At 35.5% G+C, this 18,631-nt stretch overlaps 2 protein-coding genes across 2 annotated transcripts; both read left to right on the top strand.

The window, feature by feature from the left end:
* Positions 1–171: 171 nt before the first annotated feature.
* On the top strand, positions 172–6,160 carry LOC136801196 (mitochondrial amidoxime reducing component 2-like). Its single transcript, XM_067057836.1, has 7 exons — positions 172–450; positions 820–999; positions 1,467–1,623; positions 3,472–3,615; positions 4,328–4,392; positions 4,929–5,000; positions 5,897–6,160. Exons 1-7 carry the CDS (start codon positions 224–226, stop codon positions 6,015–6,017), a joined length of 966 nt encoding a protein of 321 aa, XP_066913937.1. The 5' UTR covers positions 172–223; the 3' UTR covers positions 6,018–6,160.
* Positions 6,161–6,754: 594 nt separating this feature from the next.
* Positions 6,755–14,060, top strand: LOC136801176 (mitochondrial amidoxime reducing component 2-like). The gene is made up of 7 exons (XM_067057814.1): positions 6,755–7,031; positions 7,565–7,744; positions 9,398–9,578; positions 9,944–10,087; positions 10,714–10,778; positions 12,471–12,542; positions 13,507–14,060. The coding sequence occupies exons 1-7, from the start codon at positions 6,808–6,810 to the stop codon at positions 13,667–13,669; spliced, it is 1,029 nt and encodes a 342-aa protein (XP_066913915.1). The 5' UTR covers positions 6,755–6,807; the 3' UTR covers positions 13,670–14,060.
* The last annotated feature ends 4,571 nt before the right edge of the window (positions 14,061–18,631 follow it).

The following is an 18,631-nucleotide window of genomic DNA, read 5'->3' as shown; positions in this document are numbered from 1 at the left end:
ATTTCCTTTGGTCTAGATTCTGAAAATTGAATCAATGGTATCGCTAACAGTCGAAAACATCCTTGGGTGCCTACATGCTTTTAGTTTACATTAGACAGCGCTGGACTCGGGCTTTCCATACTTGAAGCGGAGAGATGGTTTATCTTAATATGCATTTTGATTTATAATGACCGTCTTACAATTTATCCTTAGTTGAATTTTTAAAAACAAACAAATATTCAAAATGTTCCTTGAAGTTGTGTCAACTAAATTAATAAATGAACAGCGTTTATACATATGTCTGATTCTAATACCATTGGTATACATCATCTGGAGAAAGATTACGTCATCACCACCAAGGAGACGTGTTGTAGGTTACGTCAAAGAGATTCGAACACATCCAGTGAAATCATGCAAACCATATCATGTCAAAGAAATAGAAGTCAGTTCATTTGGTTTAGAATTTGACAGGTATATTTTGCTATTGTTTTATAAAGAATTTACAAATTAAACCCTTTCGCACTTCTTTTTTAATCGGAATCATTTAGATAAAAGTTTTTTTGTCTAAAAGTACCAAAAATACAAAAAAGAACACATTTTTTTCTTTATAAGGCTGGAGCCCTGAAATTAGCCAAATTATTTTCACTATAATATATCTTAAAGTAAAAGCTTTTTAGATAATCTAACCATGGCAAACGATCGCCCTTGACCTGCTAAGCAACCCCAGCCCTGACCAAAAAATTGGAGTTGCTTGTAAAAAGAAATGTGTAGTAAATATATTCTAGTTCTCCCGAAATCGTTAGAATCATTCATTTTTCACTCTTCTTTTTTTTTATTTAGGCAATTTGCTTTGCTGAACGAATATGGAACATTTGTGACATTAAGGAAATATCCCAAATTCGTTTTAATTGATCAAGAGATTTTGGGCGATGAAATTCGTTTACGAGCAGAAGGGATGCCTGATCTTCGGCTGCCGTTGAAAATGACCAAGAAAGATGGTGACCATGTTGCTGATGTCACGTGAGTTATTCTGGATTCAAAAACAAATTTTCCTCATATCATAATACTAATAAATCGCTATTTAAACGTATGTGTTGGACTAAACTAAGTACTAAAAGGTCGAGCAGTTTTAATAGACTTTAATAGACCGACCCGGCTTGTTTTGAACCTCTTGGAAACAATAGAGAGACTGTCTAAAAATCTTATATTACTGAGCTATCAAAGTAAAATATCGATTCTAACAAATTACTCGAAGAAAACCCTTGCAAAGTGGCACAGCCTACTACCTGACGGACCCCGATTTTGGTGATTGATACAAAATCTTAATAAAACAAATTCCAAGGAAAATGCTAAATCTCGTAAATTGAAAGTACTTTCCAGACCGTCAACAGGTCTACAGATTTACCTGAGTTTGCGACCAACAATATTTTTTACTATTAAATTACGTTAGGTTTTATTGACTATGAATGAATAAATTTGCTTTTTAGTGTTTGGTCTATAACAGCAGAAGGTGTTCACGTGTCTCAGGAAGCCGATGATTGGTTCGCTGAAATCTTAAACTTGGAAGGATGTAGATTATATTGTTTCCCTTCTGATGGTGTACCACGTAAAACGAAAGTGAAAAATGTTGGTCAACAGTTTGATGTAAGTTAGCATAACAGAATATCTTTTAGTAGATCTTATCGGAGTTTTTTCATTTTCTAAAGAAGCGATGCATTGTGGGATTGTTTCGGGAGTATTACAATAGAATTTCCTCGAGGAATTCCTAAGAGTAAGAGATTTCTATTGTAATACTCCCGAAACAATCGCACAATGCATCGCTTTTTTAGAAAAATCAAAAACTCCGATAAGGTCTATTTGTCCCGCATCAAAATCCAGGTTCTTTGGCGACATGACAAACCCTTAGAAGCTCTAAAAACTTTCGTGGAACCAACCGCATGTGGTTAGTTCGAAAGTAACCACGTGCGTCAAATTGGATGTGAATTCTGAACTTTAACCTTTACCACGCCGAGGCCGTAAATTTACGTTCTAATATATAGCCGAGGCCGTAAATATACGTTTTTCATGGGGTGTTAAGAAAAGCCGCCCTACCGCCTTAAAGACGCCTTTAAATCCCGGGAAATGTCTTATATGATGGAGAGAAAATGTAAACAAACTAATTTCAATAGTTTGAAACCACCTACTTTCGATTTTAACTGTCAAAACAAACTGGAAAATCAGGCAAAATATTCTTTTGGAAATTATGAGCTCATTGACTGCTGTAACTAACTTTTTATGTTTATTTAGTGGAAAATTGTTTGTTTTATTGGTTGGAAATGTTATGTATTGCTTGTTTGTAGTTTAGTCAGTGTTTGAGGTAAGTTTCTGCCTCCTCATTCTTTAGTATGACGGTACATAAAGGGTGAGGACTGGAGGCTTGTCGGCCGTCATCGACCGTCACCGAAACCCAAGTTAAGGCTTCTGATAAGGCTGCAAAGAGTTTCAAAGTGTATATACTATGTTATTTCTATTGCTTTCATGCTGGTTGATGATAGGAAAGTCATTTTTAGCTGTTTTTAGTGATATTTCCCATAAAAATTACCTCAAGGGGCCTCTGCCTTACGTGCCTCTGATTTACGTGGAAATTTTCTCGAAAACCAAGGTTTTCTAAAAATGAATTCTGCCTTTTCTAGTAAAGGTATGATTGTGATTTTTTGGCTAGCAGTTGTAGTTATAATGGTGGAAACAATGAGCCAGAAAATTATGGTATCGCAAATGTTCTCCCCACTTTTTTTTTAACCGGAACTTAAAATTTTGAAAAATATGACAAATTGCGTTTTGAATTTTTTTCAACTCTAAGGCAGAAGACTACTGTGTCACCATTGATAGAGGAAAATCCTTTATTTTAACATTTTTAGAAAGCAGGATAGTTGGGCTTTCCAGAATGGGCTTATTTTTTTGAATCGGTTTAGTAGATCAAAAGTTATGACGGAAAGCGTAAAACTGTCATTTTTCCCAAAAAGACAAGGCGTGCACGGGGTGAAGTTCCCAGAGAGAAGGCGTGGTAAAGGTTAAATGGCCATTTTAAAAATATTTCCTAAACTAGAGCTAGGCCAGTTAGCTTTAAGAACCAAAATTTATCTCTTTAAACGGGCATAATCATAACTTTGTAACAATATAGACGGGACCCCCCGCATTAGTATGCATGCATGAGGTATAAAGATTTTTCATGATTTGTTAAGTAACGTAATTTCCGCCATTATAGAAACAAACGTTCGATTTGCGTAAGGGTTCGCCTCTTCAGATTCGAACGTTTGTTTCCATAATGGCGGAAGTTACGTAACTTAACAAATCATGAAAAATCTCTTAACATACTACCTCGATCCTACTAACCTGTCGACAGTTACATGGAAAATAGTTGTAACACATTCATACTACCTCCATCCTACTGACCTGTCGACAGTTAAACGGAAAATAGTTGTAACATATTCTCTCGGAATCATATTTTTTCAGATGATGTTTCCAGACGGTTGTCCTCTACTCATCACCTCGGAAGCCTCACTTTCTGCATTAAACATGGAATATTCACATGAAGACATAGTCATGGATCGATTCCGTCCAAATATCGTCTTAGGAGGATGCTCTTCATATCAAGAGGTAGTTTTTTATACTACAGCGGAGTATCCATGGAGTTGTGGCATAGGAAACAGAAATTAGAATTGTCTAATAATTCTCTATCAGAAAACTTGTTCTTCAGGAGACATTCGTGTTATAGAGTTTAGAGTTTAGAGAAAAAGACTTCCGCTGCACTGCATTAGTGGAGTCTCTATATCTCGAACCTTCATATTTCTCGAATGTCTCTTCCTCCTTAACTCGAACAAGTTTGATGGACCCTTCAGTTAACAATGTCCCATAAACCTGTCTCCATTACTCGAAACTTTCTTCTTTTTTTCAAAATTGGAAAGTTTGTACCTTTGTTCAAATTATTGAGTTTCGACTATATCGGTATCGGATCTTATAAAAAAACAAAAAAACATTTTGGATAAAAATATTAGAATGGACAAAGAAAGTGATAACGATTTTTTGGTGTTTCAATAACTTAACATCGAAATTTCCTCTAGGATTATTATTTGGAACTTGAGAATTTCAAAGCTAGCCTTACTCTGTGCTACTTATAATCATTTACAAACATTAAAGTCGAAGTTACATCGAAAATAGAGACAGTCTAATTGATTGAACTGTCAGGAACTGTATGTATTAGGGCGTTTTGACCCACTATAAAGACATAACGTCTCAAATGGGCACTGCATTGAGATTCTTCAATCCTTTGCTTGAGCAAAATTTTAGTTTGACTTATGATTTTTTCAAGGATGTCTTGCAACACATACAAATTGGGGATCATGCTGTAATGAAAGGCTTATGGGCATGTGAAAGGTAAAAATAGATATCATTTCACCCTCTCTCTATCAGTTTTCAAAGTGCCTCTGTTTCAAATGACGAAGTATTAAGAGGCTGTTTTGTTTCAAAATTCCACAACATTTCAAGAATTTGGGATAATTACTTTTTATAAATTTCAATTATCGTTTGCTCTGACATTTGCTTGAAATACATTGAAAAATGAAAACTTGTAAGCCTCAGCAAAGATTGGGCTATTCCAGAAAGAGCCTGTATGACGCCCGGTATGACGTCCAGGGTGGTCTTTAAAATAAAAAATCCAGGGTGTTCTGTTTTTTTGAACGTAAAAGTCCAAGGTGGTCAGTAAAATGCGGTCAAAAATCTAGAGTGGTCCAAAAATTTAAAAAAAAATCCAAGGTGGTCCTGAAAAATTGAAAAAAAATCCAGGGGGGTCAACTTTCCTAAAAAAGACCTCCTCAGCATAGGGATTACAATTTTTTTCTGGAATAGCCCATTCACCGGTTCTTATAAAAAGAAGAGTACAAGTGATTACAATGCTATTTTTCTTTTTCTAGATGTGTTGCAATCAATGTTGACACGCTCAAAGGAGAGAAAAGTTCTTATGATCTTTTGAAATTTCTTACTAGGTATTGTGCTTTACTTTTCATCATAAAAATGTATTTAAAATACTATTGGCAAAAATAGTTTTGGCCAAAACCAAAGAACGAATTCAGAATTATCTATAGTCTGATATTTAAAGATTGGCTAAGAAAATGCTTCGGTTACAACATCTTTCTCTACAACATTTTAGTAAACATATTGAGAAAAGTTTAGAAGAACATTTATGTCCCAATGTTAGCCTTGTGAGTTAACAAAGTGTTGTTCTGGGGATGCGATAAATCTTAAAACTTGTGTGTACGGTTTTCTTATGTCTTTGCTCTATATCCTATACTATATCCCTTGATTCAATTTCTTTAAGTTTAAAGAGCTTATAGCTTTATCAACAACCTTGTGTATAATGATGCCCAATCATAGTTTGCACCCCTCCCTTTTTAATAGGGGGGGGATGCCAACTTTCTGGAGGGCCTTTGTAGGGGGGGGGGGGTACCGACCGAGATCTGCCGAAAAAAACTAGGGGGGATGGGAATGTAGGGGGGATCAAATAAAAAAGGGGGGTTTGGAAATTTTGGTCAATTTTCTAATCAAATACAAATTGTCACAGTTTGTGTTTTAAATTGTTGGCTCGTGACTATAATACTTCATACTCTTTCTTGTTGATAATTTTGCTGGTAGGTGGGAAAGCGAGTTTCCTTCGAAACGGATTTTCTGTAAAAAAAAAGGGGGGATAAGATTTCATTACAAAAGGGGGGGGGATGGGTATATAGGGGGGATGAAATAAACCTAGGGGGGTTCATACCCCTCTGCAAACTATGCCAATGCAATGTGTGTTGATATCCGCTAGCATAGCTAACACCCAATAAAATAAGTCCAGCTAAAAGGAACAGCCAAAATACTAAAACAGTGCGTTTTCAATATCTTTCAGGACACGACCTGGAACCGTATACAATCCAAAGGTCAAAGGTGGTATTTTTGGATATAATTACGGCGTTCTCAAACCTGGTATCATCAAACTTGGAGACCCTGTTTACCAGCTTAGTTCGTAGTCAATATTTTTTTAGGTATAGCTAGGTTATTTAATAGTTGACACATTTTGACTTTTTAGAAAGATTTTTAAACCCATGACTTTTTTGAAAAAATTTTTAACCCCACGACTTTTTGAGAAGATTTTTTTATTGCGTTTTAGTAACTTTGAGTCTCAAATTCATTTTTCTTATTATTTTTTTTACAAGGGGGGCGGGACACTAAAAAGCCAAATTTTCGACGAACCACAACGCTACTACTTAAGCCTTAAAAAGCTTTTCAGATTACCTTGCAGGACGAAATTTAGGCGGGAATATTTTTTTGGCAGATGAAGGAAAGGATAAATCCACCGATAAATTTCTTCCTTTAGGGTAATTTGTCCATATAGGTCTCTCATTAGCAGCAAAATATTAAAATCAGTGTAACAGCTAAACAGACTGTTGTGTTACTACACATCGGATGGTCGAATACACCTTTTCGACCGTAGCCGCCAATTGCCGCACTGGCATTTTGTTATCCGTTTTACCACCCTAAAACTGTCCCAGTCTTTTTTTCGCACCTATAGACAATAGAAAAAGGTGTAAAAAAGGATTGTATTGGGTTTAAGGGGATAATTAAATAATTAAGTGGCACGCGCTGACTGTGTGACTACGGTCGAAAAGGTGTATTGATGTTTGAAAAAAGTATGCTTTTCAATGGTTGAAGTGACACGGGTATTCTCATAAAAAAGCCAATTTTCACAAGCTGTATGAGTAATTCTCCAACCTTTTTGTTTTTAGATTCAAGCAAGTAAAATATAAAATATTTAAAAAAATGGCTAAGGAGAACATCTTCCCATTTGAAGTGTACATTGCATTTTTCCTTTCCGCTTTCATATGCTTTATATACCATAAATTTTCGACGTATAAACAGCATCTTGATGTGAAGGGAGAAATTGTTGCATACATTAAAGAGATTCGAACGCATCCAGTTAAATCATGTAAACCTGCACAACTACAAAAAATTGAAGTCACAAATCTTGGGTTCAAACATGACAGGTAAATTCTTTTTCCCTAATTTATGTTTTTTTAAGCAAGTTCATCAACACATCTTGAAAACAAAACCGGGAATAAATGACAAATTTTGCCCAAACGTAATTTTTTCCTGGTTCATGACGTAATATTTTATACGGAAACACACGAAAAACACCGGGCGTTTAAATTCAAAACTGGTGGTAAACGCCCGGTGTTTTTTCGGTGCTCACGTATAAAAGATTACGTCATGAAAATCAAGAATTTCATAGAGGTACTGACTATCATTTTCAAATTGACTCAGTTTTACCTTTAAGGTATTGCTAAACATCAATTCTGAATATCCTAATTCACCAAAAATCAAAGCACAACAATGTTCAATCCCAAAAAATCGAAATTCGAATAATTTTTCTATTTTTGGTACCCTTATAGAGATCCTCCTCCAGTTTACTTTGAACGAATGATTTTGAGATCGTCTCTCTTTAGAGGGTAAATTTACAAATTTTCCATGGACGGATTTGGTTTCTGTAACCTTTAGAGAGATTTGTTCTATTTCATAGGCAATTCGTCTTATTAAACCAATACGGAACATTTTTGACGTCAAGAAAGTATCCCAAATTCGTTTTAATTGAACAAGAGATTTTGGGCAATGAAATTAGTTTACGAGCAGAAGGAATGCCTGATCTTCGGCTGCCGTTGAAAATGACAAAGAAAGATGGTGACCATGTTGCTGATTTTGCGTAAGCCATCTTTTTTTAAGGACAAAATTTGTTTATTACTGTTTTCAAGTCAACTTTTTGGACCTACCCCGGTGGGCTGTAGGTCCTATAAATTAACCTCTGTTCGTTCGTTCGTCCGTTCGTCCGTTCGTCCGTTCGTTACTAGCTTTTCTCGGGACTGGCTCATTAGTTTTTCCTAATTTTTGGCACAAAGATGCAAAATGGTAATGCCCAAAATGTGACGGAGCCCGATTTTCGAAAAAAATTCATTTCCGGCCGAAAATGCCGGAAATATGCCGGAAAAACCGGTTTTTTGGCATTTTCTCGAGATTTCATCATTAGTTTTTTCTGATTTTTTGCACAAAGATGCGTAATAGCAATGCCTAAAACATGGATTAGTCCGATTTTTGAGAAAAATTCTATTCCGGCTGAAAATGCCGGAAATATCCCGGAAATCGCTGTTTTTGCAGATTTTCATCGGACTTTTTCCTTATATTTCGTTGTTTTTTCACACAAAAACATTATTGATAGCAATGCCCACCATCAAGCATGGTTTAATTGTCAATAAAAGTGATTTTTGAAGCCGGACGGACGGACTTCTAAAAATCGCCGGCGGACAGCCTATTTTCGCCGGAAAAAGAAAAAAAAACGGTATTTCTTGAATTTCTCGAGCTGTACTTTATATTTTTTCATGAAATTTTGCACACTGATGCAAAATGACAATACTAAAATGTGACGGAGCCCGATTTTCGAAAAATATTTTTTCCCGGCCGAGAATGCCAGAAATATGCCGGAAAACCGTTTTTTTTACATTTTCTTGAATTTTCATCTTTAGCTTTTTCTGATTTTTTGCAGAAAGATGCGTATTTGCAATGCTCAAAACATGGCCGAGTTCGATTTTTGAGAAAAAATTTTTCCGTTTGAATATGCCGGAAATCACCGTCTTTGCAGATTTTCATTACATGTTTTCCTTGTATTTCTATGTTCTTCACACAAAAACATTATTGATAACAATGCTCACCATCAAGCATGATTCAATTGTCAATAAAACTGATTTTTGCGACCAGAACTTTCTATTAATTTTTCCCTACAACCCTTCCCTCTCCCCCCATCAACAATCAATGATGAATTTATTGCGTTATGCATTTTCGCTAAACGATATATTTTCTGATTGATTTTTTTCTCCTCGCATTGCTATCTAACTTTCATCATCAGGTAGGTCCATTCAGCATCTAGCTTGTTTTTTGTGTTTTCAATTTTGTTCATTTATTTATTTTTTTCAGAAAAGGTTATTTAAATCAATACAAAGCAACCTTGAGTACCGCGCTTTGATAACGACTTTCTATTGGTCTAACGCACTGATTTGGAAAGCCCAAAGGGCTAAATGTCGTGCTTTTGCTGAAAAGTGTGCCGTTGTTACAAAAGAATTTCAGCACTTGACCAATCAGAAGCTTAGTGGTATTTCGAAAACAATAGAAACTATATTTCTTGCGATATCCACTTATTTTACCTGCAATGGCTTAAAGCACGACATCTAGCCATTCGGGCTTTATAAATCTATAGTCTAATGGTCTTTAAATTGGGATGCGGTCAGTCCGGATTACCAATGATTCATTCTTGAAATGGCCGATTTCACGCTAGTACAATAGTCAGTATTTTTACCTTTTTCGATAGAATCTGGACCATCAAAGGACAAGGTGTTCACGTGTCTCAGGAAGCCGACGATTGGTTCGCTCAAGTCTTAAATTTGGAAGGATGTAAATTGTACTGTTTCCCTACTGATGGGCCACCGAGGCGAACGAGAGACAAAGGTCAATATGAAGTCTTTGAGAATTATGATAATACCCCGAATACTGTAAGTTTGATGAGTTTATTCTAAACTATTCTTGTTGATTTTTTAACCCTACGCGCTTGACAATTTATCGTGCGAAATACATGAAATTAAAGTAAAAACTTATTTGAAACCCGTGTATTAACAAAAGAACTTCTCAAAATTTTTGCTCGCGTGGCGTCGATGGCGGTGTTTAAATATGCTGTGAAAGCAAACGATAGTCCCTAGAACTGAAGTGACAAAAGAAAAAAGAAAAAGAATTTCTGGTAACGAAAACAACCTGAACCCCTATGAATCGAATGTTCCATGGATCGAAATTTCCATAGCAAAAAATCGAATAAATCTGTTTTACCTTTTATTTTATTTAACCAATTGCACGTTTATTTCAGATGATGTACACAGATGGTAGTCCTGTTTTAATATTATCACAACCATCACTGGTTGATTTGAATGACAAATATACAGAAGAAGATCTTAGTATGGACCGATTTCGTCCAAACATTGTTCTAGAAGGCTGTAAACCTTACGAAGAGGTAGTTCATTCAATGACTTTTTTTTGCCACCAAATGAACCACTTCTTTCAATCTTTTTTCAGGCCAAAATACTTGGAAAAGCTTCCTGCAAGCGTCCGAAAGTGCAATATCCTATTTTCTAGGTCTTCCGTTGAAAAAATAGGCGTAGTGGTATAGTGGTTATCGTGCTTCACTTCTGCCCAGGAGACACGAGCTCAATACTCACCGTGGCCCTGCAATTCACTTGACAAGTGAATACTTTTTCGCCCGGGTCAACCCATGCCATTCGAGGAGAATTGGGTAGCATAATAACTCTGATACAAGACTATGGGTAGATATTCCAGACATTGTTGTGTCGTGGGACACTTAGGAGGTTCTACACCTGTGCGGACATCCGTTCTCCCGTGTAGTTCGAGTGTCATGATATACGCCATGGCTGGGCAGCTCGCATCTGCAGGGTTATAATATCTGATTGCGCTGTAATCCCTACTCCATCGTGGGTAGGACCCATTCCGATACATCGGAGGGCATATCTATCTATATCTATCGTTGAAAAAATAATATTTTCTTAATTTCATTTCAATACTTGGGTACAACGCCCGTTAAAGGCAAATCTTTTCAAGTTAATTTAAACCTGTATTTTTAAGGACACTTGGGGACGAATACAGATCGGTGATGACGTCATAATGGAGGGTGTTTATCCAAGTGAAAGGTATATACAGTGTGTGTGTTTTTTTTTCGGCTTAGAACATAAGTCATTAGACGTCCTTCTTATTATTCAAATTCCCAAGTAACATAGTGAAAAAGATCTATACTGGGACCCCATCTCAACTTTTGCGAAAATTTGGTACCAGGTGGGAAAATACCCTGGAATTTCAGCCCCACTGGGAAATTGACTTTGATTTCAACCCCACTCGTAAATCAATGTCTGAAAATTGCACTCCAAGACCATCCCCATTGGATTTTTGGACCTACCCCGGTGGGCTGTAGGTCCTATAAATTAACCTCTGTTCGTTCGTTCGTCCGTTCGTCCGTTCGTTACTAGCTTTTCTCGGGATTGGCTCATTAGTTTTTCCTAATTTTTGGCACAAAGATGCAAAATGGTAATGCCCAAAATGTGACGGAGCCCGATTTTCGAAAAAAATTCATTTCCGGCCGAAAATGCCGGAAATATGCCGGAAAAACCGGTTTTTTGGCATTTTCTCGAGATTTCATCATTAGTTTTTTCTGATTTTTTGCACAAATATGCGTATTAGCAATGCCTAAAACATGGATTAGTCCGATTTTTGAGAAAAATTCTATTCCGGCTGAAAATGCCGGAAATATCCCGGAAATCGCCGTTTTTGCAGATTTTCATCGGACTTTTTCCTTATATTTCGTTTGTTTTTTCACACAAAAATATTATTGATAGCAATGCCCACCATCAAGCATGGTTTAATTGTCAATAAAAGTGATTTTTGAAGCCGGAACTTTCTAAAAATTCGCCGGAAGCCTATTTTCGCCGAAAAAAAAACGGTATTCTCGAATTTCTCGAGCTGTACTTTATTTTTTTTCATGAATTTTGCACACTGATGCAAAATGACAATACCTTTAAATGTGACGGAGCCCGATTTTCGAAAAATATTTTTTCCCGGCCGAAAATGCCAGAAATATGCCGGAAAACCGTTTTTTTTTTTAATTTTCTCGAATTTTCATCTTTAGCCTTTTCTGATTTTTTGCAGAAAGATGCGTATTTGCAATGCTCAAAACATGGCCGAGTTCGATTTTTGAGAAAAATTTTTTTCCGGTTGAAAATGCCGGAAATCGCCGTCTTTGCAGATTTTCATTATATGTTTTCCTTGTATTTCTATGTTCTTCACACAAAAACATTATTGATAACAATGCTCACCATCAAGCATGATTCAATTGTCAATGAAACTGATTTTTGCGACCAGAACTTTCTATTTATTTTTCCCTACAACCCTTCCCTCTCCCCCCATCAACAATCAATGATGAATTTATTGCGTTATGCATTTTCGCTAAACGATATATTTTCTGACTGATTTTTTTCTCCTCGCATTGCTATCTAACTTTCATCATCAGGTAGGTCCATTCAGCATCTAGCTTGTTTAACCTTGGAACAATAAAATTTCTATCCCCATTGGGATTTCGATAGGAATTTTTATCTCCACTGAAGAAAAAAGTTCCACCGGGGCTGTGAGACAGGGGTGTGTCATTAGACGTCCTTCTTATGATTCAAATTACCAAGTAACATAGTGAAAAAGAAAGTTTTGAAAATTTGCGAAAATAATGGTTGCATTTTTTGCCACTTTAGAATAAATTCTTATGACTTTCAATCGATAACCCAAATTTATGACGATTGATTTTATTTCCATTGGTATTAAAATTTATTTACCATTTTCAGATGTGTGGCTATCAACGTTGTTCCAGACAAGGGTGCGATGAGCGACAAAAGTATTCTGAAATATCTAAATGAGTAAGTCGTTATTCTTAGGAATAGTTTGAAATAATTTCTCATCATTGTTATAGTCTGTACACAGACCCGATATCTACGGCTAATTTCAAAATTCATTGCCGTAGAGGGTTTGCTAGTCATTGTCTTTGCTGATTTTAAATTTTTCAAACCTACTGCTGCGATGGAGTGCGGGTGAGACGACGAGAGAAGTGTTGCTATTTAAAAATTATACTTTATCGCAGAGGTTTCCGGACGGGAATTTTTTTTATCAAACAGACAATGCGGACAGAGTGTTCTACGAAACGATGAACTTGAGATACACTCTGGTACAGAGTACCTTTGTCATTGCGTCGTCAAAACTGTTCAAGCTGATAATCAGCTTGTTTGAAAATTAAAACCTCTCAATCGTCTTCTGTCATTGAAAAAGCCTTTTTAGTTTAGTTTACTATATTGAGCTTTTCCTCTTCGAATGAAAAATTGTCTGATCAAAAAGGCTCGAAGATAAAGCAGGCAAAAATTGAAGAAGTTGAAAATTGAACCTTCAGTCACTAAAGTGAACATAAATGTCCGGGTTAATCTGTATCGGACTCATTACTCATAATTATTGACAGCCAATAAATCGATAATGAACACAAAAATCAGAAAGTGACTTTAACTTATTCGACACTTATTTGTCAAAGTGCTATCCTGATTGAATGCGTTCTATATTGAATTAAATAGACCTTCTCATAAATTACGTCACGAACATCACTTGCCTCGTATTCAAAAAATTACCATGGTGATTGTGTTTCTTGAGACATTAAATGATTCTTTTATGAACGGGAAGTAGTTTTGATAAAATCTGCTGCGGGGAGTTAATCACCATGGCAATAATTTCAAAACAAGGCAAACGATGTTCGTGACGTAATTTATGAAAAGGTCTATTGAATTTTAACTTACCCATTTCATATCAACGAGAGTCAACCGTTTTTATTTTGTTTCTTAGGAATCGTTCAGGTCCAGCTTTTACACCTCATGCACATAAACTTAAGGGCGGATTATTTGGATTCAATTACGGCGTTCGAAAGACTGGTTTTATCAAAATTGGTGATCCTGTTTACAAGTTGAAAGAATTACAGACCAGATCTAAATTCATGAAAAATGACTAAAAACGATTAGACTCACGTTTATAATATTGCCATATTTTACGAAAAGGATTTGAGAAAGGATTATTCTGCCTGAATACTTTATTGGACATGAATTTTTACACAATTAGACCGTGCTAATATAATCTATTCAAAGATTTACAGCCCTTTTCCCGAAAGTTTCGGGAATCGATGAATTTTTTTAAGAGACTATCTACGTTGCATTCAATGCTCATAATATCCATTACATATGTTATGAACTTTTCCAATGTGTGCGTGCAACAATTTATCGACAACACACGAATGGACTTGTGATATATTTATCCCAGATGTTTTATTACATTTTTCATGTATCATATATTACAACGCTTTCTTAAGAGAAAAATAAATTTTTGCTGAGGCTCAGCTGTTATCATATTTTCGTTATCTGTAGTTATAACTTATGTTACTTTCCTGAAATGGCTGGAAATGCTCATAATTTGTTCTAAAGTTGTTCTGACTAAATTTGAGCCTCTCGTAATCTTGTTCTTATAAAAACGTGTAGTTTACATATTTTTAGGCTTCTATTAGATTTTTGGAGATATTTACATAGATGGTTTTAACCATGTTTTTAAGGGCTCTGTTTTAGGTTCTTTAACACTTTCAACAAAGAATTGCCTCTATAAATTGCTTTTTAATCAAATCCCTTAAGAGTTATTAAGAATTTAATTGCAAAAATGACGTTATGAACTTTAAAAAGACGTTAATAATATGTTGCATCACCTTCTTTTATAAAAAGTGCTAAGTTTTAATGGGTAATTAACCTTTTTGTTTCGAAGTTTTTTCAAACTGTCTGCAAAGAATTGAACTGTTTTAAATTTTTCAGAAAAAATTTTCTAAATTAATGCATCAAAAGTTATGGCTGTTTTTCTATGAAAAATCGAGATAGAAAATTGGTCAAAAAGCACTATTTTCAAGATTTTGAGACAAATAAGCTTTTAGAAAAATTTTCCGAAAAATAATGTTAGTTCGATAAAAAATACACCATCTATCGCAAAAAAATTTTCAAAATGTTTTTTCTTCGCCGAAACTAAGCTCTTCAAAGTTGAAATACTCTTCTTTGCAAAAGTCTTCATTTTCTTCTTCATCAAATTTTTTCATTCCGACTTTGCAATTTTTAAATTTTCAGACTCAAGGATAGTTGGCTTAACAGGAAATGTATAACATGTATAATGCCACAATTTTGTGTGCTACATCTAGTAGAAATTTATATTTTGTAAGTGGCAAATATTAAAATTATAAAAATTCACTATGGTCAGAGCCCTTAATTAGCAGTATTTCAGAAGTTGTCGAATTCTAAATATATTATGTGAAAAATAAAAATTGACTGATGGTATCATTTCATTGATATTTCATAGGATTTGTTTTTTAGTAATATTAATAACACCCTCGACCCCATGGCTTATCTAACCCCCTTACGCTATTGATGATTCTGATGGACGCGTTGACGGGGGATATAAACCCTAAACCCTAAATTGGCTTCACTTTTCAGAGTTTTTCTTGCCTGAGAATAGAAAGGTTAGAGATTCTACTCTAGCCCTTCGGGCTTCAAACTCAATGTTCTAGGAACTCTCTTCACAGTTGAACCAACCGCTCCCCCCAGTACCTACCTAGCACCACCCAACCTCGTTCCCTGCATATTATAACTTTAAGTTTTTTGATGCTTACTGATGATAGCCGCCAGATAATATTCTCTGGCGTCCATAATGGGGATAAAGCCTCTGGGATACACGGGGCGGGGCGACTTAGAGTCCCGCCCTCTCTCCTCTCTCCGCCCGGCGATCCTAGTCCATTTCCGGTAAGATTGAAAATACTGGACAGGACAGTTTAATAGGCGGAATTCCCCGATTTCAAAATGGCGCCTCCTCGCAGATGCACGGGAGAGGATAATTACAAGGTCTCAAAAGAAGGTTGTCTACTGCTCATTCCGACATCGACTCATAACCTGACTGAAATTCGAGCCGTTACTAGCAACCCTGCGGGGCCCAAGGCGCCGAGTATGCACCCGGCACAGTGACAAGCCATTACTAGCAACCCTGACCCTACCTAACTGTTAGTTAATCAATTCCAAACAACAAAACCCCCGGAAAATTTAAAATGTCGGAATGAGCAATAGACAACCTTCTTTTGAGACCTTGTAATTATCCTTTTCCCAGATGCACGTATGCAATTATCCTTTTCCCAGATGCACGTATGCAAAAATTTTGTGCATTCTATTTCAATTTTGATGATTGAAATATGACCAATGTAATCCAACTACCAGGTAAAATATGTGTTGTTTTGGGTCTTTTAATTTCTGTCAATTCTCTTCGCTACCACTTTTTTGTGAAACTAACTAAACTATTTTTTGTAGCTCTCTGTCTGCTTTTTTTTGTTTCTAGCCAGTCTGGTCTTTAGATTTGGTTTGGCACTGCAGGGAGACATATTTAGATTTTTCAGTTTTTGAAGGATCAAATCTCAATCAAATATTACTGCAATTTCAAGATTCGGTTGATAAGAATTGCGTTTGATTGTATGAATTAGCAACATGCAATCAAACACATACATACATGTGAGTCTTGGTGGTGAGTCCAGACGTTACCAGTCAGGGCCTCTTTGGTCTTTTATAACATTAGTTCGGATAGATTAAAAACATACCTGATCAACACAACCAAACCTTTTGTCTTGCGTTTACTCTTTCCTTCCCAACAACTTTGGTTTTTGCTTATGTAGGTTTTAAGATCCACAAGTAATGAACCTCTTATAGCTTTATTTGAATAAATCTGTTTAAATCCTCCTGTCAGGTTTCATTCCGTACGTTTTTTATCCACGTGGTGAACGGGTTTCCCCTATTTCCCGATAATTAAAAATTGGAACTTTCCCGTGGGCGCGATTGGGCGCACCGCCATCGCGAAATATTTTTCGTGAAAATTTACCGTATTCTAACGCTAATATAATCTAGATAGGAAACAAATATTAAATTTGACTCTTTTTTGCTTGTATTTCTAAATTTTACGATAAAAAGAACTATTTACAAATCATTTTCTTTAACGGGCGTTGAATCGATATTGACATATTTAATGATGTCATAATCAATGCCGTGCATATTTTGTCAGCGCCGTGCATATTATGTCAACATCCTTTTCATTTGATAAATACCACTAAAATATACAAGAAAAGTAAACATAAATTTATCGCCCGCGAGCACGGCTTAGCTAAGCGCACCTCTCTTATTCATTATATCTAAGAATTGAAGCGGGCAAAGATTACCATGCGGGCTGATAGCGGGCAAAGGTTATTTGAAGATATTTTCAGTTATAATCCAAGGTAGAACAAACTAAACATAGAAATGGGGTGTTTTTTAGTGCTCTATACGATGATCGGTATTTTTTTTGAATTCTATGTTTAGATTTTTCTACCCAGCCCCGTTGCTATGTACGCGCGCCCTGTTGCTAAGACATTTGCTTGAAATTGAAAGTGAAACCAAAATAATTTAGCGCAAACTGCCGTTTGCGTAATATCGATAAAGTGAAATGAGGTCCTGACTGGATGTTACTAATCGATAAAATCGATAGCTAATCAATAATTAATCGATTGATTAATATCAATTAAAATGATAATCAATAATTAATCGGCTTCTAAAAAATTGTGAGTATCAATTATATCGATCAGATATAAGATATCGATTATAGCAATCATCGATGATATAGATTAAAAATCCCTAGGGTTGAGGTATCATCGATTATAAACAATTATTAACACTGCCATTGATATCATCCGTTAAAAATCTATGGTGATAATTTTAATTGAGTGCTAAAATATTGTGAGTATATATTGATTAGCTAGCTATCAATTATCGTTTTTAATCAGTATTTTAAAAATCAATCGAATAATTATCGATAACAGTAGCTATCAGTTTTAATCGATAATATAAGAATAGCGTTCAGTTTGAGGTTGTTGTTGTTATTTTCTGCCCGCGATTATTCAACCGATGAGGGCTAATAATCAAATTGCAAGGGCAGAATTAATGACAAGAACGAATGAAAACTTAACGCTATTACTATTATTATCCATATCGGACATTCAAACAAAGTTTTTTTCTAGTGTCAACCAATTCTTTTCGCTTCAATGCAATGTCTTCTACAAATTTTTAACACCTTGCAAGCGGGCCGCAAATGACTAAAAAGTGTTTTTTTCTGACGTTAGTTTAGTCTCTTTGCTTCAATGCAACGACTTCAATTCAATTCCGAGCGAGCCGCAAATGACGTTAGTGCCCTATACCTGGGCAGTTAATGATATTTTAGCCCTCTGAAGCCTGGCGCTTTAGTTTCAGCGCGGATATGACAATTTGAGTCACAAAACCTTTCAATACCGCCCGCCAATTGAACCTTTAATGGCTTACTTAATGATCGCTATCAGTTAGTCACACTAGCATCCCGCCAAAATGCGTATCAAAGATTAATGCTGTGAAAGCGCTATATCATTTACCTGACTCTCAAGCAAAAATTGCGCTGCAAAACTTCTATTATTATTATTATTAATTTATTTGGTAAAGAAGGTCTAAGTTTTGTAAAATATACAATGCAGTAAAATACTGATGTGGACCTACTAAAATTGTAAAATAAAATATAAGATAGTTATAAAAATATAAATAAATGGATGATATTTATTGCATGATTATAATAAAATAAGTAATTGTATAAATATGTTAAAATCAATTAGTATTAAAGTCTTTATAAAAAAGTATATATAAACCTGGATTTATTAGTTTAAGAATTAAGATTGTCCTGACTAGACCAGACACAGGAACAAGAGGATTGATTAATAAGTTGGTATTAGGATAGAATTAATTTGGCAAAACTTGAGACACAACCTACAGAACTTGGATTTTGACAACTGCACCGAGGCAAAGAGAAATAAATAAATAATCTAGAAGAGTTAGAATAATTTGATGATTCTAGTAATATA

The sequence above is a fragment of the Clytia hemisphaerica genome, unplaced genomic scaffold, assembly GCF_902728285.1.
Source record: "Clytia hemisphaerica strain Z4C2 unplaced genomic scaffold, Clytia hemisphaerica genome assembly, whole genome shotgun sequence".
Taxonomy (NCBI): domain Eukaryota; kingdom Metazoa; phylum Cnidaria; class Hydrozoa; order Leptothecata; family Clytiidae; genus Clytia; species Clytia hemisphaerica.
The sequence above is the reverse complement of the archived record's forward strand: the minus strand, read 5'-3'. Positions and strand labels throughout refer to the sequence as shown.